Source organism: Corvus hawaiiensis, chromosome 18, assembly GCF_020740725.1.
Source record: "Corvus hawaiiensis isolate bCorHaw1 chromosome 18, bCorHaw1.pri.cur, whole genome shotgun sequence".
Taxonomy (NCBI): Eukaryota; Metazoa; Chordata; class Aves; order Passeriformes; family Corvidae; genus Corvus; species Corvus hawaiiensis.
In genome coordinates, this window is record NC_063230.1 from 9,963,143 (window position 1) to 9,989,397 (window position 26,255).

Genomic DNA, 26,255 nt, shown 5'->3' on the forward strand with positions numbered 1-26,255 from the left:
CAAAATTTTATTGCTGGGAATACACAGGAGGCAGATACAATAAAATTTTTTTACTCTTGAAATTTTCTCGACTTCTAAATAGCTAAAAAAACCCTTGAACAATAGCTGGCAGGTTTTTATTTTACCTGAAAACAAATGGAGGATATGAATATTTGTCTAGTCGTATAGAGAAGGTTAATTTGCAGTCAAAAATTTAAGCAGATGTCCAAAACAACTGGTTTTTGTAACCTAAAGGACTCCCAGACACTTGCACCAACAAAAGTTGTTTTGTTTTTTATTCCCTGCTCAGAAAAATTAACCATCTGCTCATTAGAAGTGTTACAAATGGAAGAGCTGAAATGGGGCTGGTATGGCTTGCAGCTTTTTGGCAGCTGCTGAGAGACACAGTAATGTTTAGTAGTACTTTTCCTAGAATCACAGAATGATTTGGGTTGGAAGCAAACTTAAAGTCTGTTTGTTCCACTCCCCCCCACCATGGGCAGGGACACCTTCCACTATCCCAGGTTGCTCCAAGCCCCATCCAACGTGGCCTTGGGACACTCCCAGGGATGGGGCAGCCACAGCTTCTGTGGCAGCCTGTGCCAGGGCCTCAGCACCCTCAGAGCCAAGAATCGTAAGTGGCATGGAGATGCTGGTATCAGAAGTAACAGAATGTGTGAGCATGATTTGCATCCCAGCAATGCCTGTGCCACACACAGAGCAAGGTCAGCAGCTGCTGAGGAGGCCTCTGCCACACATCACAGGCATGTTCAATAGTGGAAACCCTTGGAAGACTATTGTGAAATTTCTGTTGTTCATACCAGTGCAAGACTCGGTCCTTTGGGAACTTCAAGTCCATATTCTGTGCTTATTGTAGCATCGAATTCCCATGAAATGGCTTGGGTGGGACAGGATCTTTAAAGACCATCAAGTCTAAATGTCTTTAAAGCAAATGTGCATCTCTAGGAGGTGGAATAAGCTGTGGAACAACAAGATGTGGAGGAGATTTTGTAACTGAAAAACTTAAATTTTGGTGCCTGCCTGGGACATGTGCTGAGACCTGTTCCTTCAGCATGCAGTTTGCTGGCTGTAATGTTTGAGGAGCACATGGCCAGTGTGTTCAGGTGCTTAATATTTCATGGCTAAACCCTCATTGGGGGCATCTTAGAATTACAGAAAGTGACAGCTTTCAAAATAATGCAAATAAACTTTAAGCAGCTGTAGGTTTACCTGCAGTCTGCTTTCCAAATAGGTTTCAGTTGTCTTTGTAGTCAAATGTCTTTTCAAGATGTTCTGAAAAGAAAAAAATCGAGTAAATACATTTTCAACTCATTTTTTGATGCTGTTATAACTGTGTGAACTGGGGAACTGGCTGATGCATTTTAAAGGATTAATTGAGATAATTTTTGAGTTAGTTTGATTGGACATGATTATAAGCTTAGCTGGGAAATAGGATTCCAGTTTTTACATAACTGAATAGTAGTTGATGCTGAATAACTCATGCTACTTGGAACACTGACACTTTTCTGAAAGATAAATACGCTAAATAAAACTGACCTTGATTTCGAAATGAGCAAGGGTAATTGCTGGTAGAGAAGATGATGAATTAAGATTATTGTCTGTTGAGCTGGTACTGGCACCACCCACAGCTGTCACAGTGGTAGCCAAGCATGCAGGAAAGGAGAACACCTCTTCAGGCAGGTGGAGAAGGTGGGTGGACACAGCTATTAGGGCACAGCCTTGATAGCCCCCTCTATTTTGCTGTAGCCATTCCAAGAGGGTAATTAATCATGTAGGGCTATGTCTCAATCTAGGGTTGATGCACTGCATTCTAATTAAACTCATTAGTGCTCCATCTCTATGATCACAGGATAACTTTTCTTTAAAGCTTCTATAAGGACTCCATCAGGAGTAACTTGCCATGATACAGAACTGAAATTCAAGAACATAAATTTCCTTGCATTGCTGTTACAACTGAGGAAGGACCAGAAATATTCAGAACTCCCTGAGTTAAAACAAACCACCCTGTAACAGTCAGACTAGGAGTGCCAGGTTGACTCTTCCTTGTTTCAGTGTCTTTTAAATCTGATATTTCTAAGGTCTTTTACTTTATCTGCAGTTGGGATTCTCTTTGTATCACATATTTCCCTTCCAAAAGTAAATAGGAAAATACATTATCCCTGGAGTATCATATGTGGCAGTTAATTAATCTGAGATTTTTCCAGTGGAAGAGGTAGCATAAAGAAAACATGTACATTTCAGTGTGGGAAACACTACGGAATTATGTGTATATAGCATGTTTTAATCCCTACTAATATAAAGCAAATTACTTAGTTTAAACACTGGTCATCACTGGAAAAAAATACTAAAATAATCATTATTTTTTAATAATAATACTGGATGAAACGGAACTCAAGGGCATTAACTGGATCTCTGTAGTGACCTTTCCAAGAGTGCTGTGCAGTGAGTGGCAGTAGCCACAATTACTGAGTGCAGTTGCCTGATGCCAAACCCAGCAGTTGGGCTTGGGAGCCTTCAGGCAGGGGGGCAGGCAGTAGGAAAAAATCGCTTTTCCATTTGGGAGTGCAGTGACTTGAAATCACACGAATGCCCTCGTTTTTTTCTTCTGGAACATTAGAGTGATATCTGGAAATGCTCTGGTGGCTAGCAAAGGAGATGTCAGTGGAATCACTTTATCTAGAAATGCAAATACCGTCGTGGGAGAAACGGATGTATGGGCTGCCTCTGCCTCGAGCCAATGTGCCTGGTAATTTGTGATAGACCTGGCTTCTGGCTTTGTCCTGTTTCTGTGGATTACCTCTGGGTGACCCTTGCCTCATGAGTGAGTTGGCTCTTTTGCACAAGACCACTTTGCATGAAATTTTTATTTTGAAATATCAATCTGTTGCAATTTTTCTCCACCTTTTGACAGTTAAGCCCTCTTTGAGTGGAATCAGGCCTGGAAAGCTTGTTTTTTACCTCTGTTAGAGAAATTATTGCAGGGAAATCTTACAGCCTTATCTCTCATCGTGACTTTGTTATCTGTTGCAGTATCTGTACATCTATTTCCTTCTGGCTGATTAGTTTGGGATGGATAAAACAAGATGGAGCAGAGGGCCAGTTTTGGTAAATTCCAGGGTCTAATCCTGCAGCAGTTCTTGACTCCAGAGCTCTCCCCCAGTGAGTGTGTAAGTCATGGGCCTTTGGTCCTGGCATTTGTCTGCCTTTCTTTAAAAGGTTTTGCAGGATTTTGAACATGAACATTTTTCAGATAATAGAATTATTTTTCTTCTGATTTGCCCTACAATGTAGAACCTATTTTCTTAAATGTGCCAGAGAGCTTCCTTGCTGCTGAGGCAGTGTTAAGTAATGAGTATGACACAAGATGAGACATTAACCTCAGCTCCAGAGAACAATCAATCTGTGCAGTGCTGCCTACTATTACCCATAGCAAAGAAAAACAAGCGTACGCTTCTTTGGGAAATACAGATTTCCGAGTTTTCAGGCTGTTAAAGAGTTAAAAGCCCACTGTGAATAAAAGGAAAAAGGGTTGTTCTGCTGGGAAGTAACTGAGTAGTTACAGCCTTGTGCAAAGAAAAGATCTTTACAGGCAGGGTAGAATATGAGCAATTTAGGAATGATTTGAAAACTGTTTTTGAGTAATGGGTGTGAGTGGGAGAGAACACAGCACAACAGATGAAACATCGAACAAGATTTTGCGAGGGGAAAACTTTTGGGTCTGGAAGTTAGCCCTGTTCCCCACAGGGATGCTGGGGCTCTGTTTTGGTGGTCTGTACAGTAGAGACTGCGCTTTGGCAAGCTGAGGAGTGCATGATGTCATGGGATGCAGAACACATGCACGGAGAGCCAGGAACTGTTGTTTGCGCCGCAGCGCTGCCAGATGTGTGTGCTGGAACGCACTCTGAAAAATGGAAAAACCATCTTTATAAAGATGCTGAGAAATGTCCTGTGCTGAGCCTGGTCTCAGCCACAGTATGTGCTGAGTACAAATATGCTCCATGGGGTTTCTCAGTCCTGGAGCCCAAGTTCTGCTCTCGGGAGCAGTCCATGTAGAATGGCTTTCCCAGTGTTCTTCTGTTGTTCAGAGATGAGCTCGGAGAAATTCCTGTTTTATCCAGAAAACATATTGAGGGCTTCTTCATAGGAATTATTTGCAGTAGAGGAGAATCAAAGGAATCTATTAACTCCAGTTTTCACTTTTACTTCCTATTAAGAGTGGTTCCACATTCCAGCAGAGGCTCTGGTGCCAGATATTGCTCTCTTTACTGATGCACAGCTCTCTCCGCAGATTAACTGGCCTCCAGGAATTATTTGAATCTCTTACCCAACAGTGCTTCACATGCAATAAAGCCAAAGGTGGGTTTAAGATTTTCTGTATTTCAGGGTAAAAATACATTGGGGTTTTTTTCTAGATTTTTTTTTCCCCTAGATTTTGAGGTCAACTAGAAATATTTGTATTCAGTACAGAATGCATTATCTGGTTATTGGTGTACAGAGAGTTAAATATAGCTTTGCTTCTCCCTCCTTTTGCACAGGCCCTAATTAAAGGGAGGAGGGGAGATGCTGGAAGGCAGCAACAGGAGAACGCCTACAGAAAGTCAGGAATTCTTTATCTAAATGGGACAACATTTCAAGCTTGAGAGATTTTTTTTCTGTTTTATATATTTTTTTATGTTTACTGATGATTTTTCCTGCTAAAAGGGTCCTTGGTAACTAATAGCGTTATATTCTTGCTGGTCTGTGTACAGGACTACAAAGAAGTCTCCTGTAGTAGTCAAACAGGTAAATTGCCACTCTGGAATCTTTGGAACTGTGCCGTTCTGAGGGATCTGCTTAAGGGTACTCTGATCTTTGCCTCAGAGGAATGCGAGATCTGTGAGTTGCTAGAAGGTTCATCTCATACACTTGTTGAGTAGTTCTGCTGAGCTCAGAGACTGTACCACAGCAGGGATCTGTTTCCTCCTGTCTGGAATGCCCAGGCATTTCTGCTCTGCTGGTGAGGACTAGTGCTGGCAGCGAGACCCTGTCCTCAGCATGTGATGGTGATTCTCCAGCTGGAAAACTCAGGAGGCAAATTGTGTTCTGTGCCATTTTAATAAGGAAGAGCACAGCCCTGTAAGTGTCCCTGTGCTTGGATAGGTGTGATAGCTGCTCCCAGACTTCAGACTCCAAGGCATAAACTTCTAACAAGTGTCATCAGAAAGGAGTTTTCTTCCTTGTAAACAAGATGTACCATTTGCTAACTTCTTCATGTTGTAGAAGATGGATCTACAAGAGGTATGTTCCCAGATTTTGTCTGTTTTGTTAGAATGATCAGGACGCTCAGGAAGATAAATGACTGATTTAATAGGCCAGGCTGTCAGATTTAGGGACCAACTTGTCTGTCTGATACCGGGTTCGTGTAGCACCTCAGCTGAGGCTAGCAACAAGAATTCTTTATTTTATTTTATTTTATTTTATTTTATTTTATTTTCTTAATTTATTGATTTTCATTGAGCCTGGAATTATTTGGAATAAGCCATTGTAAAATTGTTTCAGTTTTAGGACATTAAAGTAATGGTTATTAGGCCTAAGCCTTTACACAGCTTAATTAGAAGAATAACAGTACACTTCTCTGAAGCGTAAATATGGGCTATTGGCAGCATTTTACCTAAACTCTGATGCTTATAGAATGGTGGTTGGGTAGCAGTGTGAAAACCTGACAATCACTGTGTTTCTGACAGCCTGCTACGATGTCATGTTGAACAGTGAAAGTCTGTGCCCAGGCAGAGGGAATATATCAAACTAATTTGTCTCTCTTTTGTCTGTCATTGCTTGTACATGCAGCATATAAAGAAGGCATCGTGTGTAGCAGTGTAATTCAAGATCTGTAGAGTCTTTTCCATTTCTCCTAGATCTTAATAAATTGAAAGGTTTTTAGTTAATTCTTCCGTTTTCTTATTTTGGCTTATATCATTCCGGTAATTCCTTCCCACACTTGCTTTTTTAATATTTCTGACACACATTCAGAACCTGCTGTCAGAGCTACTGTGTATCAGGTTAAAGATATTTACCACAATCTTTTTTCCAGCTATAATTACTTAATTACATGTCAGTTCTAATTGTGTTTTCTGTGCTGCATGGTGGGGCCTGGGCATTGGGGTCTGTGGGTGTCACCAGAGTCCTTTTTCCGAGGGCTCCAGACACGTCAGCAGAGACATTCTGGGGAATCAGATAATGTTATTCTTTCCTGTTTGCCCTGTGCCAGTGCAAAAAGCCTCTGTTTCTAAGGTATCTGATGATAATCTCACTTTTTACAGTGGAAAAATCTGTGCTGGAGAAAAAGAAAGGTGAAATGAGTACAGGAGACTCTTGAAGACTGGGTTTGTGCTTTTGGGTCTGCTGTGGGGTCACCTTTTGTAACAAAACTTCAGTAAGAAAAGATGCTAATTGCAAAAATACATTATGGAGTAATTACTATGTAGTAATTAACTTCCATTTGCATAATCTTCAAAAAAGTATTTTAAATCGATCTCTTATCATCAGTAAACACTTTTATGTAGGTGCAGGTTGAATATTTTTTTATTTTTGGTTCTTGCAAATAGCTCACCCTTCACCTTTTCTGTCAGAGATGAATGGAAACTGCTGCATGGTTGGCTCCTGCTTCTCCATGTAGAAAAATTTTAGTACCACTCTAAGCCTTACGCTTGTTCAGTGCTGGATGTTTGAGCACGTGAAGGTAAATGAAGCAGATGTGTTCTGTATTTTTAGGCTGGAGCCAACAGCTGTCCTAGTTACTCTTAAATGCTCTCACAACTTTATGCAGTAAAATGCCACTGAAGTCAGGTTCTGACTAAGTTGTGTGATGTAGCAGTGCGCTGGCTTCACCGTTGTAGGACAAAGCTAACTGAGGTTGCCTTGGTCACTGACAGGGTCTCAAGTTCTTATTTTGGTCAGCTCTCCTAATTTTACTGTCCGACATAGTGAAGCTAACTAAAACTGCATCAGAAACTCTTCATTGTAGTGCTGAATTGTACTGGACTGCATCTGTGTCTGCTTGTCTGATAAGAGACACTCCCTTTTGGAGAGAATGGGCTCCATGAGAGTTGGGGGAGTGCTGCAGCCTGTGAGATTGGATGTGTCTGCTCACTGTGGGCAGGTTGGGAATAGACCTGGGCTGACAGTGGTGTCAGTGATGAGAACAGTGCAAGTTAAACCTCCATCTGGAGATGCTTCTCCTCAGCAAACTGCACTAGATGATTGTTTTAGGTCCCTCCCAACTGGAACTATTCTATTCTAAGCATCTTAGATGTGGCTTCTCAGAGAGGCCAGATTGTCTCTGCGCCAATGATTTCAGGGATACTGTAGAGTTTTACAGCACCTTGAGGTTGTTTCCCGCTTTTGAAATGGTTCTCTCTGATATGGCAGTGACAAGGTATTCTTCAGAATAACTGTAGCCCACAGAAGGAATTGCTCTTTGAACATCTATCTTTCTGAAGAAGATTTATCTGATTCTGGTTTTGAGAGCTTGTTAGCTGTCTGTAGACACTTTGTCATTGTAGAGGAGTTCAGTTTATTTCTTTCCTCTGTTCTCTTACTGCTGCAGCAGTGAAAAGGGCAGCTGTGAGATACAGCATGCTGTGCTTTGGGAAGAAATGGTGCTGCATATGGATAAGTTGTGTCACATCTCTTATTCATACAGTCCTGACCGAAAATGCAAACAGACACAAACAAAATTCCTGGTACACATTTTTCAAGAAAGTTCAGCAGGTGAACTGCCTATCATTCTAAATGAGTAAGAGAAGAGTCCTCAGAGAGTTTTAAGTGCTGTTTCTGACTGTCATGGGATCTTTTGTTGAGTATCTCAGGGCTCAGGAGTAGGATAGCTTGTGTAACGTACTTACGTTTCCAGTGTGTGGAAGAGAAATTTTGAATAGACAAAACAGATCCTTTATAATACAATAGTTTTGTTGTGTAGCCCTTTCAGACAAAGCTAAAAAAGAATTTTTATTAAAACTTTGCATGTGCTTCTATGATTTCTTTAAATTTAGAAAGTATGTTCTGTGTCCTGAAAAACAGGACAAATTTAATGTGCAGAGTATATCACCAAACTCTAACTCCCTCCCTGCTAACCTGTGAACTCCAGAAGAGCTAATTGTTAAATCGAACAGTTTGACTCTAATTTTTTTTATCTTTCAGTTTCTTCATGTCATTGTCAGGTGTGTCTGAAGTCCACCTCTTTGGGAGAAGTGTCTAAGTGAGGATGTGATTTTAAACCATGATTGAAAGGTTTCACATTTAGTTTGCTGCTAGGGTTTAGGAGGTTGTTGGTTCCTCTAGTGTATTGATGGATCTGTTTCCTCAGTGCTGGAGTTTCTTTAAAGGTACCACAGCCATCCTCTCTCCTTCTTGATGTTATTTCTTATTCAGACACAGAATTCCTTCATTTCAACACAAACCTTTCCTTTGAATCAATTGCCTCTTCCAGCAAATGATCATCTCTGGCCTTTAATCTAAGCAGCATCATACAGGGAAGGGCAAGTTTGTTTTCAATCTCACTACTGTCTGCATGTAAGATAATACAGCTTGCAGCTGGGTTTTTTGGAAAGAATTCGTACAAATATGTTTAAGGTGTACTGTGAGGAGCAGGCAAAGGGAATTCATCTGGATCTCGGGGAATAAAAGTTTTGGTTTAGGAACCTGATAACATTGTGAGTATACCTAAAAAGCAATTAAAATTTATACATCCTTCTCCATTAAATTAATGAAAGTCTCCCACTTTGGGCTAGTAAGAGCTTATTTGAGCCTGTTATGCCCACAGAGATGCTGATGGTGTGAGTGCTGGCAGATCCTGTGAATGGCTGGAGTCACTGGGTAGTGGGGAGGGGGCAAGAGAGGAAGAGCAGCTCTCTTGGTGAGAAGTTTCAGGTGTTATTTGGCTCTTTCTTACCTGAGACAGCAGATGGTGATGGAAGCTGGCAAGAGAAGACTGGGAGAAGACCCTTCTCCAGGACAGATAGCAAAAAGGGTACTTTTCTGTGAACCTTTGCCTCCTAAGTATTGCTTTGACCCACATCTTGCCTGAATTACACTTGTCTCCATAGCAGCAGTAATTGTGCTTCCTATGGAAAAAAGGAGGGGCAAGTCATAATTAGAAGCAGGTCCCAAACATGGTTTTCTGCTCAGGATCATGTAAGGGTAGAACTGAAGCTTCTTAAGCCAATAACAGAGTCTCAACAATTTTGAAAGCAAACACCTTCCTTGGTAAGATACAGTTAAAATTTAGGATATGTTTCATATCCATTGAACTACAGAAATACGTTTTGCCATAGGACTATCACGCGGATATTTCACAGGCACATCATGTTTATGTAATAGAGTCCCAGCTGAGGTGCCAGCAGAGACTCTCACTGTGCTTTGAAGGGAAGGACGATGGAACAGGACACTGTGGACACTGCTGTTCTCTCTCTCTCTCTCTCACTGTCTATCTCTCACTCTCTCATAATCACCTCTCTTCCCACCACTGCTTCCCCATTTTCCCTTCTCTACCCCAAGGCATGGAGTAGGGCTTTCATTTGGAACTCCAAAGGATGGCATAGATAATGATGGAGTGTTTGACCCTCTGTTTCCTAAAGGGTGCAAAATAAGTGGAGTTTCATCATAAGGCTTGGTCCATTAATTAAAGGAGAATACCTAATTCCTGCACTTGGAGTTCCCTCCTCCCAGACCAGAATTTTCTGAACTCCTTTCTCCCTTTTGCAGGCCACACTTGATCAGCAGCTGCCATAGCTCAGTCCCTCATGCAGAATCTCATCTGTAAACCCTTGCAAGATCCTGTATCTGCCTTCAGTGCTCTGGCTGGAGGGAGGCAAATGACAGACACAGAATCACTGTAATGAATTGAAAGCTGCTTTAATAAATTCAGAAATAAAAGGACTTGATTTTATTACCCTTCCTGAATTTGCCAAGGGACTCAGCGATTAGGAGCTTGGTGTGCAGTGCTCTGGCTGTGTGGGTGTTATTAAAGTGCTGGCATCCCACACGCTGCCAGCCCAGGCAGTACACAGTACGTGGAAGAAGTGCAAGTTGTTACTCTGAGTCTTCACATCCCTGCTGAATACTGTCCAATTTTGCTGCTGCTGAGTAGAATAACACAATGAACTGAATTCTCATACTGCTTGGATAGCCTGACTAGCAAACTTATCAACAAGCTACCTACAACAGGACCTTTTCCTACTTGCAGAGTGTGGTTACTTCTGGGTGAAGCTCACTTGGGTTGAGCAGAGGGAATTTCAAGGTGTAACAAAGATACCAACTTAGAAGTTATTGAAAATGAAGGATTATGCAAGAAATGTGATAGTACATCAGATAGTTCTAGGTTCTTGCCGAAGATTAATTTGAGGAAGACACTTTAAAAGGTTTTTTATCCATTGAGTTTTAAGATTGAGAGCTATCAGATATGTCTAATAATGCACAGCTTGCTTGGCTACTCACTGACTGCAGGAAAGGAGGACCATATACTGGATTGTCAGACCTACAATGCAAATTTTAAAAACACCAGTAAATCAAGGAAAGTAAAAAATAAAAGGTATTGGTGTAACCTGTCATTTTGCTGGATGATTTTGTGCCAACCAGCCAAAATTATGACTATTATTCACTCCGAAGTAGTAAAAGGAATAAAAGATGTTTATTCATATGTTTGGAAAAATAAATTCTGTTCCCTGGGAGCTCCTGCCAGTGTCCTGAAGTCTGACCAGTTCAGAATGGATTCATAAGGCTGTTTCTAATGGAGGTGTCAGTACCCTGAGACAGGCTCTAGGGATGGGGTGCAATCCTCTTTGGGCAGTGCTGGCACGGGGCTCTCCAGCCACAAGCTGTATTTTGGGCCAGAGGGGCTAATGGGGGACTGAGCACTGCTTTCAGCCATTTCACTTCAGTTAACTGAGAGCATTTGACTTCCATGGGCCAATATTACCTTAATACCAACTTTCTAACAGTTACAGCTTTCCCGCTGGTTCAGACTGAGCTTTAGGAAGCTCTAGCACCTGAATTTTCTTGGCATTGCTGATTACTTGAGAGAATGAATTGGTTCCTTTTGAAATGGACATGAGGATTCTGTTCTCATGATGGAAGAGTTGGAAGTTGCTGGCATAAGAGGATGGTTTAGGGATTTCCTGGTAATTGAATCACTGCATACTGAGAGCGTTCGATCTGGAAAGAGAAACTGGGATCTTAAAAATGAAACCAAAAAAATCATATTGCATTTTCTTCTATCTTATGGAAGTCTGGTAACTCCCTGACTTTGGAAGAATGAAAAGCGTTTGTCATTTCCCCCAGACACCAGACATTTATACTGCCCCTATTGTGGATATTTTCTATGGCTTTGAAAATAGTGCCAACATTATTTCGTTTTATCAACAGCAGCAGGAAAAAAAGTAAATACAGCAGAAATGCCAATCACTGGAGTAAGAAGTCAGGAGGAAGATTCAGGGAGGGGTGGACTTTGGTGGTCGCAGCTTCTTTATACCGTTTTGCCATAATGGGCAAAAAGTCCTTCATAACAATGTTTAAGCCATTAACTGTAACATTTCAGCCTCTCACAAGAGCTCCTGTGTTGCTTCCAGTTAATTATCTTTACTTGGGAAGAATTTCAAAAACCTCCGGTTGATTATGTCAAAACACCACATTTTGTAATCTGTCTGTGAATTTGATGAAGCTTCATTCTGACAGCAATGTGGAGAATGGCATTGTCTGATGCTGAACGTTGTCCGATGCTGAGCACTTATTTTCTTGACTCAAGCACCAACTGCTATGTACAGAACTCGTCAGAATTGTCAATACCAGTTTTTCAATTTATGGAAATCTTTGAGTTTCAGGGCCCACTGACTCTGCTGTTGGTGTAGTAGAAGGGCATAGCTCTGTGAGACACTAGCTCTGGGGAGTAAAACCAGCAGGAGTTCCTTTTCTGCACAGCCACACCTGTTCTTTTCAGTCCCTACCTGCTTCTCAAAGCTTTATGTGTCACTTGTATCTCTGTGCTGCCACATGCATTGTCAATAATCCAGGGGAAGGTGTGGGAACAGAAACATGAAACACAGAGCTGGTGTCTGAGGGTAGTGTGGGACAAGATGGGACCTGCTGAAGGCAGCTTTGGGGCTGGTGTCTGAGCTCTGTGTTCGTTGCAGAGTACACGCAGTCACTGTGGGAGGGAGCGACGTCTGAGCATCAAGGCTAGAGCTGAAACACCCCTGTCAGTGCTCCGGCGTCCCTGCGACCCAAGGCACAGTGTCCTTCAGGACTGAGGAACTGCAACGGAAAGAAGCAACTGTTGTATTTCCAAGGGACCTGGCAGTGAATATTTGTTGATCTGTGTTTTGATATTACATTTGCCATTAAGTTTATTGTTTACCTCTGAGATGCTACAGTGTTGGTCATTCCTCACAGCAAAGAAAATGACACCTCTGCACCATTTCTATAATATAAGCCCAGAGTTAAATTGTGTTGCATTCATGCCCTGAGGATTTGTAACTCTCCTGAGCCTATGTTTATTTATTAGAACAGTCTCAGAACAGCTGAAGCTTTGTGATGTTAGAATAACTGGCTCCTTGGAGATGGCCACAGTGTGACAGCACCCAGCTCTGCCTTTGGTCTGCAGCCCCAGCACTGGCAGCAAAAGCTCGACGGGAAAAGCCTTCAACCACACAATTGAAGCTGGAACTGCACAGCCCTTCCACCTGCAGGACCGGCTCTCCCTGCACCTGGGGCACAGCAACTCTCCTTGTGTGCACAGGACAGGCCGGCTGTCCCCATCCTTGGACACCCCGTGCCTGGACACAGCGGCTGTCCCCGTGTACCGGTGACACCGGGGCTGCCCCCGTGTGCCGGTGACACAGCGGCTGTCCCTGTGCCCAGACACAGCGGTGTCCCCGTGCTCAAACACAGTGGCTGTCCCTGTGTGCCGGTGACACATGGGCTGTCCCCGTGTACCGGTGACACTGGGGCTGCCCCCGTGTGCCGGTGATACACGGGCTGTCCCCATGTGCCGGTGTCACACGGGCTGTCCCTGTGTGCCGGTGACACAGGGGCTGTCCCAGTGCCGGTGTCACACAGGGGCTGTCCCTGTGTGCCGGTGTCACACGGGCTGTCCCTGTGCCGGTGTCACACAGGGGCTGTCCCTGTGTGCCGGTGACACATGGGCTGTCCCTGTGCCTGTGTCACACGGGCTGTCCCTGTGTGCCGGTGACACACGGGCTTTCCTTGTGCCGGTGTCACACGGGCTGTCCCTGTGTGCCGGTGTCACACGGGCTGTCTCAGTGCCGGTGTCACACGGGCTGTCCCTGTGCCGGTGACACACGGGCTGCCCCTGTGTGCCGGTGACACACGGGCTGTCCCTGTGTGCCGGTGACACAGGGGCTGTCCCAGTGCCGGTGACACAGGGGCTGTCCCTGTGTGCCGGTGACACAGGGGCTGTCCCAGTGCCGGTGACACACGGGCTGTCCCTGTGTGCCGGTGTCACACGGGCTGTCCCTGTGTGCCGGTGTCACAGGGGCTGTCCCTGTGCCGGTGTCACACAGGGGCTGTCCCTGTGTGCCAGTGACACAGGGGCTGTCCCTGTGCCGGTGTCACACGGGCTGTCCCCGTGTGCCTGTGTCACACGGGCTGTCCCTGTGCCTGTGTCACATGGGCTGTCCCTGTGTGCCGGTGTCACACGGGCTGTCCCAGTGCCGGTGTCACACGGGCTGTCCCTGTGTGCCGGTGTCACACGGGCTGTCCCTGTGCCAGTGACACACGGGCTGTCCCTGTGTGCCGGTGACGCACGGGCTGTCCCTGTGTGCCGGTGACACAGGGGCTGTCCCTGTGTGCCGGTGACACACGGGCTGTCCCTGTGTGCCGGTGACACAGGGGCTGTCCCAGTGCGGGTGACACAGGGGCTGTCCCAGTGCCGGTGTCACACAGGGGCTGTCCCTGTGTGCCGGTGACACACGGGCTGTCCCAGTGCCGGTGTCACACAGGGGCTGTCCCTGTGTGCCGGTGTCACACAGGGGCTGTCCCAGTGCCGGTGTCACACGGGCTGTCCCTGTGTGCCGGTGTCACACGGGCTGTCCCTGTGCCAGTGACACACGGGCTGTCCCTGTGTGCCGGTGACGCACGGGCTGTCCCTGTGTGCCGGTGACACACGGGCTGTCCCTGTGCCGGTGTCACACGGGCTGTCCCAGTGCCGGTGTCACACGGGCTGTCCCTGTGTGCCGGTGTCACACGGGCTGTCCCTGTGCCGGTGACACAGGGGCTGTCCCAGTGCCGGTGTCACACAGGGGCTGTCCCTGTGTGCCGGTGACACACGGGCTGTCCCAGTGCCGGTATCACACGGGCTGTCCCAGTGCCGGTGACACAGGGGCTGTCCCTGTGTGCCGGTGACACACGGGCTGTCCCAGTGCCGGTGACACAGGGGCTGTCCCTGTGTGCCGGTGACACAGGGGCTGTCCCAGTGCCGGTGTCACACAGGGGCTGTCCCAGTGCCGGTGTCACACAGGGGCTGTCCCTGTGTGCCGGTGTCACACGGGCTGTCCCTGTGTGCCGGTGACACAGGGGCTGTCCCTGTGTGCCGGTGTCACACGGGCTGTCCCTGTGTGCCGGTGACACACGGGCTGTCCCAGTGCCGGTGACACAGGGGCTGTCCCTGTGTGCCGGTGACACAGGGGCTGTCCCAGTGCCGGTGACACAGGGGCTGTCCCAGTGCCGGTGTCACACAGGGGCTGTCCCAGTGCCGGTGACACACGGGCTGTCCCAGTGCCGGTGTCACACAGGGGCTGTCCCAGTGCCGGTGACACACGGGCAGGGGGCACCGCCGGTGACACCGACAGGGGGCGCCAGAGCCGCTCCCGCGCGCAGCGCCCCCTGCCGGCCCGATGTCTCGCGCGTCTCTCCCGCCGTGGCCTCGCGCGCGGCGGGGGCGGGGTCGGGGCGCGCGGCGGGGGCGGGGCTGGGCCGGTGCCGCCCCTGAGCTGCCGCGCGCGCCGGGCGGGCCGGGCCGGGGCCGTGTCCTGGTTCGGGTCTCGCCGCCCGCGATGCGCCCGGGAGCGGCCGCGCTCCGCGGGCCCCGGGCGTGACCGGTGCGGGCGGAGCCGCCGGCTGGGCACAGCCCCCGCCCATGGCCCGCGCGGCGGGGCCGGCTGCTGTCCCGCGGGACGCGGCGGGGGCCTGGTGGCGGGGCCGGGCAGCATGACCGCGGGCTTCGGCCCCGCTGCGCCCGCCGCCCCAGCGCCACCTTGATGCTGCACGTCCCCGCTCTACAAATATGATGAAATGGCAGCCCCGGAAGAAGGTGAGTGCCGGGAGGGCCCGCTCCCGCTCCTCTCGCCCCGGCGGGGCCGCCCCGGCTGCCGCGGGAGGTGCCGCCGCCGCTCCGTTCCGCGGGCGGGATGCGGGCGGTGCTCGGGCCGCGCCCCGACGCGGCTGCGGGGCCGGCGCGGCGCTCGCCGGTCCCGGTGCCCGCGGTGGGCCCCGCGCTGGGCGGTGCGCGGTGTCCGTGCGGGGCCGCAGCGTTCGACGCGGCGCAGGACGCTTTTCCACGGCGCTTGGCAGTGCATTTTATGGGTATTCTTTGAAGGGAGAACCCAGCAAACCGAGTGCTGTGCCGCCCCTCTGCGGCAGTGACCCTTTGCTCCTAGCAGCTGTGGACTATTAAACTTTTTATTTTCTTTTTTTTCCCATTTTGTTGGTTTTTTTTTTTTTTTTTTCGTTTGGGAAAGCCTGCTTGAACCAGCAGGGCTCCTTCTATAGCATGTTGTGTGATACTGTGTCTTACATCAGGGAAGAAATAGAAATCATATGTGAAAGGCATGAGAGTGTCTCTGGCTGTGAGTGTGAGACAGGAATAAACGGTGTTAGACCGTCCTGGTTGGAACGTGCCTTGTGCCATTGCAGCTCCGGGTGATCAGTCAGGCTTTGTATACTGGTGCCACATCTCTTTTCAGCTAGTCTGAAGCTGTTCCTTCACGATTTTTTCAAGCAGGTGATTGTACCTAGTGAGAGGAGTTCTTATTTCAAGTCACTGTCTCATAAGAAGGATAAACAGATGACAGTCAAGCTTAGTGGGAGTGTCGATGCATTTTTCAGGTCCCTCTGTGCCTCCTTTCGAGCTGGTTTTAAGATGTCTACAAGCTGTAGATTTTTAAATGTCTGTTTTTACTATTTTCAAGTGAATGTGCAGTCACTCCTGTGGTTACGGCTGTGGAAACCCCTCCAGGCCATGGTTACAGCTGTATTGACTGAACCACTGAAATATTATTCTTGGCTGTTGGCTGGACTCCTCAGCTCTGGAAGATTCTGTTCAGAGTGTCAGGATTCACTTGGCAGTATTGGCTCACCCGCTTATGCTTAAATCACCACGTCAGATGGTTCTTTTTTTTCTCTGCATTATTGTCTGTGTCCAAATCGAGTTGATTTTGGGCAACCAAATTTGATTGTGCAGAGGGTACATGAGATGGCTGAACTTCTCTGAACTGTCAGACGTCTCACTCATCTGAGCAAAAAAAAATTCCTATTCCTGCTGTGATGTGATGCAAACTATGTTCATGTCGGCCTAGGTTCTGTTTTCAGCTGTAGTCCCAGCGAATCTCAGCAGAGGTTATTTAGTCCGTGCTGCCAGCAGCCTCATGTGAGCGCGGCTGGGATTTCTGCTGGCCTGGTGCCGTTGCAGTGCTGCCGTCATGTGCTGCACAGAGTAGCCTCAGGAAAGGGGCTCGTGCAGACCCACGCAGGAGGTTCTGCTGCCCCAGGTCTGAGTGGCACAGAAAATGAGACAGTGCAGCAATGAGTGGTACTGTAGGCCCCGGTACTGCTGGTCCTTTGCTCAAGTGGCTTCTGAGAAGTCATTTGCATGCCTTGTCCCTATTAGAATACCCAAATAAGAGAGTTGAATGCATGTGCTGCTTCACTGAATCAGGAGTCTCCTTTGATTTATTTATACTCGTGTTCTTTTGCTTTAGCCATGTTTTTATTATTAAATGTTTAAGGTGTTTTGCTCATTGAGAGATACTTGCTTTTACAGCTGTGAAACTGTGCTATATAGAATCTCATACAGTTTATTAGTCCTGTGTGTAACCCTGGAGTATGCTCCTTTGTCTGGTGATTCCCAGATACAGCTATTGCCTGGAACGTGTAACTGGTTCTCTTGCCTTCAGCAAGTGAAAAACCAAATTTGCTTGTGCCTGAAATACTCATGTTCTGTCATAAACCATGTGTGTTTTTAAGTTTAAAAAAATGACTGTTGTTTACTAATTTTTTCCCACAAGCATCAGAACTAATGAAGACTTTTCCTGTGGACTTTGGTGACTCACCTTTGGTTCCACTTTCTTCCAGGTTCTGCCTGCATCCTTGTTTTCTAGGCCAGAGCAAGGTCCATGCTGGCCTGATGCCCTGGGACTCAGGCACTGGGCCCAGGAGCTGGGGGCTGCCGGTGCAGTGTGTGTGTCTGTTGCCTTGGGAAGTCAGGCTGGAATTCCAGCATGAGACATCCCCTGCATTTGGGTGAACACAACTGCACTGACCGTCTCGCAGGAGCCAGTAATTATATAGGATCTGGCTGCAGCTATGACTGATCCGTTATATTGATCGTATTCTTTGAAAAGCATAAAATCAGTCATGCCAGTGTGTTCATGGCTCAGTTTGCAGGAATTACATAGAATCGTAGAATTGTTATGTTTGGACAAGATCACCAAGTCCAGGCACCACCATGTTCACCACTAAAGCATGTACCCAAGTGCTACATCCACACGTTATTGAACACTTCCAGGGATGACTCCACCGCTGCCCTGGGCAGCCTGTGCCGGGGCTGGACAACTCTTTCCATTAAGAAATTACCCTAATATCCAACCTAAACCTCCCTTGGTACAACTTGAGGCCATTTCCTCTTGTCCTGTCACTTGTTACTCAGGAGAACAGCCCCCCCCCTCTGGTTACAACCTCCTTTCAGGGAGTTGTAGAGAGGGAGAAAATCCCCCTCTGAGCCTCCTGTTCTCCAGGCTGAGCTCCCCCAGCTCCTTCAGCTGCTCCTCATCAGACACTTTCCCAGCTCTGTTCTCTTCTCTGATGACCTGTTCCATGATCTTCTCTGGCACTGAGGGCAGGCTGACAGTCATGTAGTTCTCTGGAACTAAATCTTTCCCTTATCACATCCTCTTTTTGAAGCTTCCTTCAGCTCTGGGATTCAGTTTGCTGGCAGAGCCATGTGTGCTGTCCTTCAGGATACTGGCTCAGGCAGCTCCTTCATCAGTGAAAAGGTGATTTTTTGCTGGATCCCACTGCCCTGGACTTGCCTCGGGCTGCTCTGACCCATTGTTGACTAGGATTTGCTGCAGCCTCTGGGCTAAGGGGAGAAAAGAACGGCGTGGATGGTGGTGTGGTCATGTTAACTAATGCAGAATAGTGAATCTATGAATTATAATAACGAAAGTCATTATACTTGTGAGTGCATGATGGGGTACTGGAGTTCAGATGAGAGCACTCCTTTCCGAACTGTTCAAGCTAGCAAGTTGTATAAAGTGGTGCTTCAAGTTTATGAAATGTACCTTGTTTTTACGTTGGAGCAGTGTGGGAAGTTCTGCCTGCTTGAGCCTGATAACAGCAACTGGTTTAGATACTAAACAAAATTGCATATAGGAGTCATTTACTAATCAATTCTGTGATTAAATGCTGGACAAAACCTGAACTGACTGTGTTGGGTGTGGATGTCATGAAGGGTTCAGTAAATCATCAATAGCAACACAGTGCTGAGCTGCAGTATCCCTTTGTTTCTGACTCCCACAAGTTAGGCGTATTTACCAAGAGCATTTCAGTGAGAAGTTCATTCATGTGTAACACCTCTGTATGCAAACAGCTTCTTCAGTTTTCCTGGAGTAGAAAATACGCTCTTAGTAAATTAATGCAAATCTCATTATCTCTCTGCCATAACTTACTCTCTTGGAGATCTGTATTGGTTTTTTTGAATCTGTATATTATGGAAAGTCCAAGTCCTCTGTTCGGATTTTCAGTACGTGCTCAAGATTAGAACAGTGCATTTTATCTTGGTCACTGTGTAATAGTAGGATCCAAAAGCTCAGATATTGTTCTTTTTTCCTTTTAATCTGTAACTTTGTGCCACCATTCCTGGCTCCATCTGTTCCTGCTGCTACTGAATCTGGGCACACACATCGCGTTCTGCATGGGAGAGGAGCTGTTTTCTCGCTGTGCCATTCGGAGCTGAAGTGGGGTTGAATGGGAGTGTTTGGGTTCCTGGGGCAACCTCCGTTATTCACTAGAAACAATGAAATACCTTTTTGTGACCTTGTCAGTAATGATGTCTGTGTGACTCTTACAAGGAAGCACTGTGGGGAATCTACGGTGATTGCAATCTGTATTGTATTGCAGCTAAAATGTCACAGGCTGTAGAGTTCTTTTCCATAGGGAATGGAATGGGCTGGCTCCCGGGTGGGCTTCTGGTGTAAAAGTCACTTTTTCACTCTGTATTGTGGAGTGAAATGAGTTATGCAGTGGAAAAGGACTGGGAAATGCTTGCAAGGCTGATAATTCCTGCAGAGGAGCATGAGCTTAGCTGACCTTGGTGTCCTGCACTGGGCAGGTTGACAGGTGACAGGCAGCACTGGGATTGGTTGCATGAGGATTTACTGGTGTGGCAAATGCCATGATTTTTCTGAGCTGGAAAATCAAACCTGTTTTTCAGAATTCTGCTCATGTTAGGTGAAAACAAGCAATTTAAAAAAAAAAAATATTTTTCGCTTTCCTTTTTTTCCCCTCCTTTCTCACCTTTGCTTCTTTCCCCCACTTTCATAACTGGCAGTTATCAGAAGAGTACTCATGAGCTTTCCTATTTTATATTTCTTAAAGACACTTTAAAAATCTAAATCTACCCTCTTATGTGCTTAAATAAACAGAAATGGATAGTGTTCCTGACCTGTTAAATATTGCAGATCTTTTCCATTTAAGGCAATACAGTCCTTGGCTCTGGAATGATGTTATGCCTCAATTCATAGCGAATCTGAGCTGGTAATCCGTCGTTCTGCTGTGATGGACCACTGTCCTGCTTTCCTCTTAACACTGACCAAAATCAAAAAGCTTCTTCCAGAGAGGGGAGAGCATGAGGACACCTCCTCGAGGGGAAGGCTGACTGGGTGGGAATGGGGCTGGTAGGGCTGATTTGGGTATTTCCAGACCTAGTATAAAAGTCTACCAGGTCCTGATTGGTCTTAACCCATTTCCCACCGATTTCTGTGATGAAATGTGCAATTTGTAACTACAGTGCATTATGTAAGGTTTTTTATATCTGGTAAGAGTTTCTGCATCTTCTCTTGATAGACTTCCAGTCTTATAGGCATAGTAAGATTTGTGACACCTGCTTGGTGTTGCAACCTCTTTTCTTGTACTGTGTACAGCAAAGACCCAGCAACTTTTGGTGGCACAGTCCCCCAAAACATGGTAATTTTGTCCCTCACTATTAAATTGCTGTTGCCTTTTGTCATCTCTTGTACTTGTGCTTCAGGGTCTCCTGCTGTATGGATGACTGACTTCCACCTGTCTGTGACCATTTAGAGTCTTTCAACCCACTAAACACTCTTTGATAATCCTGTTTAACTGTTGGGTCAGTCGTGAGCTCTGAGAAGCTTGCTTTGAAAACTCATGTTCTGCAATGCCTGGAAGATGCTGTGCTATGAGCAAGCTCGGCCCATCTCTGATGGTTCAGGTGCTGCAGAAGATCAGTGAACACTGTGCTTCTCTTTCCACAGTCTTGGGGCAGGATCGATTTTGCTGTACTGCTGAAAGGCTAAATTGGGATGTTATATGGTAACGGAGATGTGCAGGGGCAGCAGCAGTCCAGTGGACTCTGTTCCCACAGTTGGTCACAAGAGATGTGGGATTGTACATATTTCCTTATGAAAAATGGTGAATAACTAACATTACATGTTCCTGACAGACATTTTCCTTATGCACAAGAAGAACAGCTGACAGACGTTTTCCTTATGCACAAAAGCAACAAATGCAAATATTAGTTTCTTGTAACCTCTGGTATTTTGTTTGCGTTTATACAGTTTTTGCAAATACTAGAGCAGCTGTCGCCATACTTGTCCTTATTGCCCGAGAAGAATGCATATCCAAATGCTGTCTTGGAGTCTTTGATTCCCTCTGCAGAAAAGAACTGTATGTCCAATGCAGTGTTATAACTGATCTTCCTTTGACGTAATCTGTGGATGTGATTTATTCCTCCTCTTCTCTGCATGCACTTCTAAAAATCTGTGTCTTTGAGGCTTTCATGATAACCTAACGATAGGGTCATTAAGTAGGGTTTGTGGTTTCTTGTTAATATTATCAAAGATAGATGCATATTTTGGCAGAGCAGAACCGTGGGTTAATCAATGGGATGGCAACATACAATTCACCAAGCAAATACTCCTCCTTTATTTCCTAAATAGAGCATTTGATGGGAATACTCTTTGCGGTAAGTGCTGTGCTGGAGAACTTCAGTGTAGAAGATAATTACTTGTAATTATGGAAATTTCTGCAAGGGAAATGGTTTGAATTTGTTCCTGTTCAGAAATGGAATTGCTCTACTTGCAATATTTGAATCCTTTTAGAAGATTAATGCAGTCTTCCTTCATTCCTGTGTATGGGCATTGTAACCTTCTGATATACCTAAAATCATCCCTTTGGTCCTGCTCGTGTTTGAATTTCTACTAGAGCTTATTTTGGTTTAGAAGAAAAATCTATGACATGCACAAAGCTTCTCTTAAACTGGGTCTGTTACTTCGAGAGCTGACAAAAGAAGTTAAAAATGAGCATGAAGTTAGATGTAGGTGAAGGTGAAAGAAGAGGATGTGATAGTTGGCTTAGGTCAGAACTTACACCTTCTAGCAAAGGTGCATGATATGCACGTTGTACCTGCATGTTCTGGTCATTGTGGACATCGAGTCTAAGCAAAACCTCCGAGTGTGGTTTGTATGCAGGGTGTGTAGGAAGCCTTTTCCATGCAGGGAAAACTGGAGAATATCAAGATGAAATAAACAAATGGTACAAGGAAAGGTCAGGATTAGAGAGTCTTTCCTAGAACGGTGCAACATGTTCCTCCTCTGCTTGGAGAGACTGTGAAGCTGCTCTGCCTGCATGTGAAATCTGGGGTCAATGGGATGTGATCAAGGTGCTCAGATTGCCTCAGGGCAAGGCTGAGGTGCTTGCATGGCACTGTGTTACAGAGCTACTGTTTATGTGAGAGCCAGTGTCTGTCCTCGTGTGCAGAGCCACCCTGGAGTCGGGTTGGCTTTGTAAGCACTGCTCTGCACAGCTCATCATCTTGCTGTATTTGTATATGTTTGTCAGACTTCTGTATTTGAATTCAACACTGGAAAAGAATTTAATGATTTGCAGTCTTTCTGATAAGTTTCAATGTTGCTTCTCAATGTTTTGTGGAAAAAGTGAGGTCTTCAGCTGCCAAATGACATTAGGGCTTTTTAGCTATTTGTAACATTCTCCTCTGTGTTACTTTATTTGAGCAGAAGTACCCTGCTCTGGTAAATCGACCCTTGTTAAAGGGATTCCTGGGTCAATTTGTAAGAACAGCAGCTGCTTGTACTGCTAAGTATATTTAACTGGAACTTGGAATATTAGTTTGACAGGAGCAGTTAAGCATACAAATCTGAGAAAATACAGGCAAAATGAAATTGTACAATTCCTTGATACAGGTTAGATGGACTGGTTCAACCATAGAGTGTTTGGGAAGGAGAGCTTGCCTCTGGAGGAATGGAAGAGGATTCCCTATGTGAGGCAAACACAGTGGTTCATAATTGGGCCTAATGTGGCGTAACAGCAGAAGCCCAGCATAGTGGGGTTTTTGCAGAGATGCTGGTTTGAAAAGGTTTGGAGTAATGAATAGGGAAATGTTCTCAGATTGCTTTCTCCTATTCTGAGAAAACCAGGGCTTTATAAATAATAAAATGCCTGCCTGTGTTATCAGTTGAATTGGAATAATCTCTGAGACCATTACTCTTTGGTTAGCCACAGTTAAAAGCGTCAGTAACATTCCTACTGGGATATTTATTAAAGCTGTATGGATTGTGCTGTCAGCATAGCTTGGGTTTGTTCCCCAAAAGCACGGCTGCCTGCCTGGCCCGAGCTGCTCCCTGCTCCTGCCCCGCTCATCCTGGGGCAGGCACTGATGCTGTGTGGATCCAGTGGCTGTGCTGCTTGGGAGTGACCCTTGGGAAGTGTTTGATTGCAGGGGGCTTGGCTCCTCGGCACCTCACTGCACTCTGAGCCTTGGTGTTACTGATGTGATTTTTTTTTTTTTCTTTTTTTTGGATAGTGAGTAGTAAGTTGTGTTTTCAAAAAACCTGTTTTTTCCATTACATGAAAATACAGGTCTTCCTGTCAGAGTTACTGATTGTTTCTTTTATTCTTGTTTTAATAATTTAGTATCTTACTACATTTAATGCAGTAAATGAGGATTGTGAGATGAACCTAAGCGTGACAACTTACTGCAAACTATGGTTATATGCTTTCCAGGGGAGCACAAACAATTCAGTGCCTTCAGCTATTTGAATAACCCAGATACAGGCTTGTTTAGTTTCTTGCCTGATATGTGCTACATTGAAACAAAATTGCACAGCTGAGATGGGAATGTTTATGGGATGGGCTAGTCTGAAACTCTGGAATCAGAATTAAGCGTAGTGGCTTCAGTTGCAAATAATTTCTGTCCTTTTAATGGAAAACAGTTTGTAAAAGCACTTTTTGTGGTTAGTGTACAAGTCATTGAATCTGTCCTGGATACAAGCTGCTGTTTGGCCTGCCATGGAGCAGCAGACCAGTTGGGTATTACAGTGGTGGGTCGAGCTGAGCTGGAGCTGATGCCTCCCAAGCTGGGCCAGTGTCCCCACTGTGGCCAGGGAAGGCTGGGTGCCAGCTTGGGCCCAAAATATTTACATCTCCCTGGAAAGCAGAAGGGATTAAGGCAGAGACACTCAGACACTGAGCCTGGGCAGACCCTGCGGGTGCAGAGGGAGAGGCTTTGCTGGGGTGCTGTGGGGAGGCTTAAGGGCAAAGTTCCTCAGTGGCCAGATGCGGGGTGGCCATGGGCCTGCTCAGTGGAGGCCTGTATCTGCCACAGACCTGGGCATGTGTGGTGCCCAGAGGAGGCAGGTTCTGCAGCCTGGGCTCAGTGGTGCCCAGATGAGGTGGGTCCTGCAGCCTGGGCTCAGTGGTGCCCAGAGGAGGCGGGTTCTGCAGCCTGGGCTCAGTGGTGCCCAGATGAGGTGGGTTCTGCAGCCTGGGCTCAGTGGTGCCCAGATGAGGTGGGTTCTGCAGCCTGGGCTCAGTGGTGCCCAGATGAGGTGGGTTCTGCAGCCTGGGCTCAGTGGTGCCCAGATGAGGTGGGTTCTGCAGCCTGGGCTCAGTGGTGCCCAGATGAGGTGGGTTCTGCAGCCTGGGCTCAGTGGTGCCCAGATGAGGTGGGTTCTGCAGCCTGGGCTCAGTGGTGCCCAGATGAGGTGGGTCCTGCAGCCTGGGCTCAGTGGTGCCCAGAGGAGGCGGGTTCTGCAGCCTGGGCTCAGTGGTGCCCAGATGAGGTGGGTTCTGCAGCCTGGGCTCAGTGGTGCCCAGATGAGGTGGGTCCTGCAGCCTGGGCTCAGTGGTGCCCAGATGAGGTGGGTCCTGCAGCCTGGGCTCAGAGCTGCCTGGGAGAGGCAGGTTCTGCAGCCTGGGCTTAGTGGTGTCTGGAGGAGGTGGGTTCTGCAGCCTGGGCTTGGTGGAGGAGAGGTGGACATGAAGCCCAGGGTAACACACTGCAAAGGGCTCGGTGGCCAAGATGCTTCTCTTGGCCAGTGCTCTGGTGCAGGGTCCAAAGGGATTGTGCAGGTCTGGAGCTGCTGCCGCCTCAGATTAATTGAGATGCTGTGTATTTGTAAAAAACGGTGCCGAAATATATTCTGAACTAAACAACCATCAGAGGGATAAAACCAACTCTCTGATCTCCTGGTAAACTATGCTTTTCTTTTAGATGTCTTTGTATTTTTCTTTGTACTTTGCCATTACTTTTTTCTTTTCTGATTATCTTGTAACCTGCCAGATGATGATATCAGCTCATCTACCCTGAAACCCAAGTCTGGAATGGAAGGAAAGGCAATTCCTTTGATACTCTGGCAACTCTCCACGTTTCCCTGACAAACCTGCTATGTTGTGACTTCCTTCAGCAAACACTATTTAGACAGGCTGTCCATGTGCCTCCTGTGTAGATGGCTGCAAGAGGCTTTTCTGCCCTCTCTTAGAGTGGAATCACACCTAAGCAAGCATGAATTAACCTCCATAAAACATTCTACTATTTTTACTCTTAAGTGGCAGGAAGGAGGGACTTAGGTGATACATAAAATATCCAGCTGTGTTATTCATGTTAATTAGGCCTTTACAGAGACTCTTATGACTTGGCACCATCCCATTTTCCATAGAAATGTTACTCTGTTATGGTTGGAGAGCCCTCTTATGAATGTCTAGGTTCTGAATATTAGCTCTTGCTCAGATGCAGACTCATGACAAGGATATCTGGGCAGAGAAATGCCTTTTGCCAGTCTCTCACAACGTGTAATGAATGCATACCACAGCTTCCTCCTCCCCCCCCCACTGACTTACTAGAAATTCTTCTGTGTGCAGGTGATGAGGCCCTGGCACAGGTTGCTCAGAGAAGCTGTGGTTGCCCCATCCCTGGATGTGTCCAAGGCCAGGTTGGACAGGGCTTGGAGCAACCTGGGATAGTGGAAGGTGTCACTGCCCAAGGCAAGGGGTTGGAACGGGATGACCTTTAACTCCCTTCCAGACCAAGCCATAGAACCAGTGATTCTAGGAACAGTTTTCTTCATGTGGAAGAGTGCAGTCCCTGAGCCTCGGCAGTCTGTAACAGATCACCTTTGATGCTGGAACCACTAGCTTCTTGTTAGCATAACTGCTGCTCTTGAAAAGTCTGGGGGTAAGCTTTGTTTGGTGTAGAAAGAGTTGAGAAATCATTTTGAAGTAATGTTTAACTTCTGTCTGGGATTTTCTAAGATCAGATCAATGCAGCTGAGATTAAAGAAAGGAAGAAAACATCTTCCTTTCAGGAAGTAAAGTAGCTCCCACAGTAAGTGTTCTATTGAGCTACAGTTTTCTTCAGCATGCCACCAGTTATTAGCAACACTATAAAGAATAGATTTCTTAGGTTGTATGAAAAGCAGGTTGAGCTGTAGAGTATTTTGCAGTGAAGAAATGTG

At 46.4% G+C, this 26,255-nt stretch overlaps 1 protein-coding gene across 3 annotated transcripts in view; it reads left to right on the forward strand.

The window, feature by feature from the left end:
* TTC28 (tetratricopeptide repeat domain 28) overlaps positions 1-26,255 on the forward strand; it is a 114,757-nt gene that overhangs the window by 18,038 nt on the left and 70,464 nt on the right. Inside the window, exon 1 of one of the 3 annotated variants that reach the window (XM_048322327.1) lies at positions 15,157-15,301. The exons of the other annotated variants lie outside the window; for them this stretch is intronic. Within the exon in view, the coding sequence (XP_048178284.1) occupies positions 15,275-15,301 (27 nt within the window). The 5' untranslated portion in view covers positions 15,157-15,274. Of the gene's footprint in view, positions 1-15,156; positions 15,302-26,255 lie in introns of those variants that run through there. 3 annotated transcript variants of the gene reach the window in all.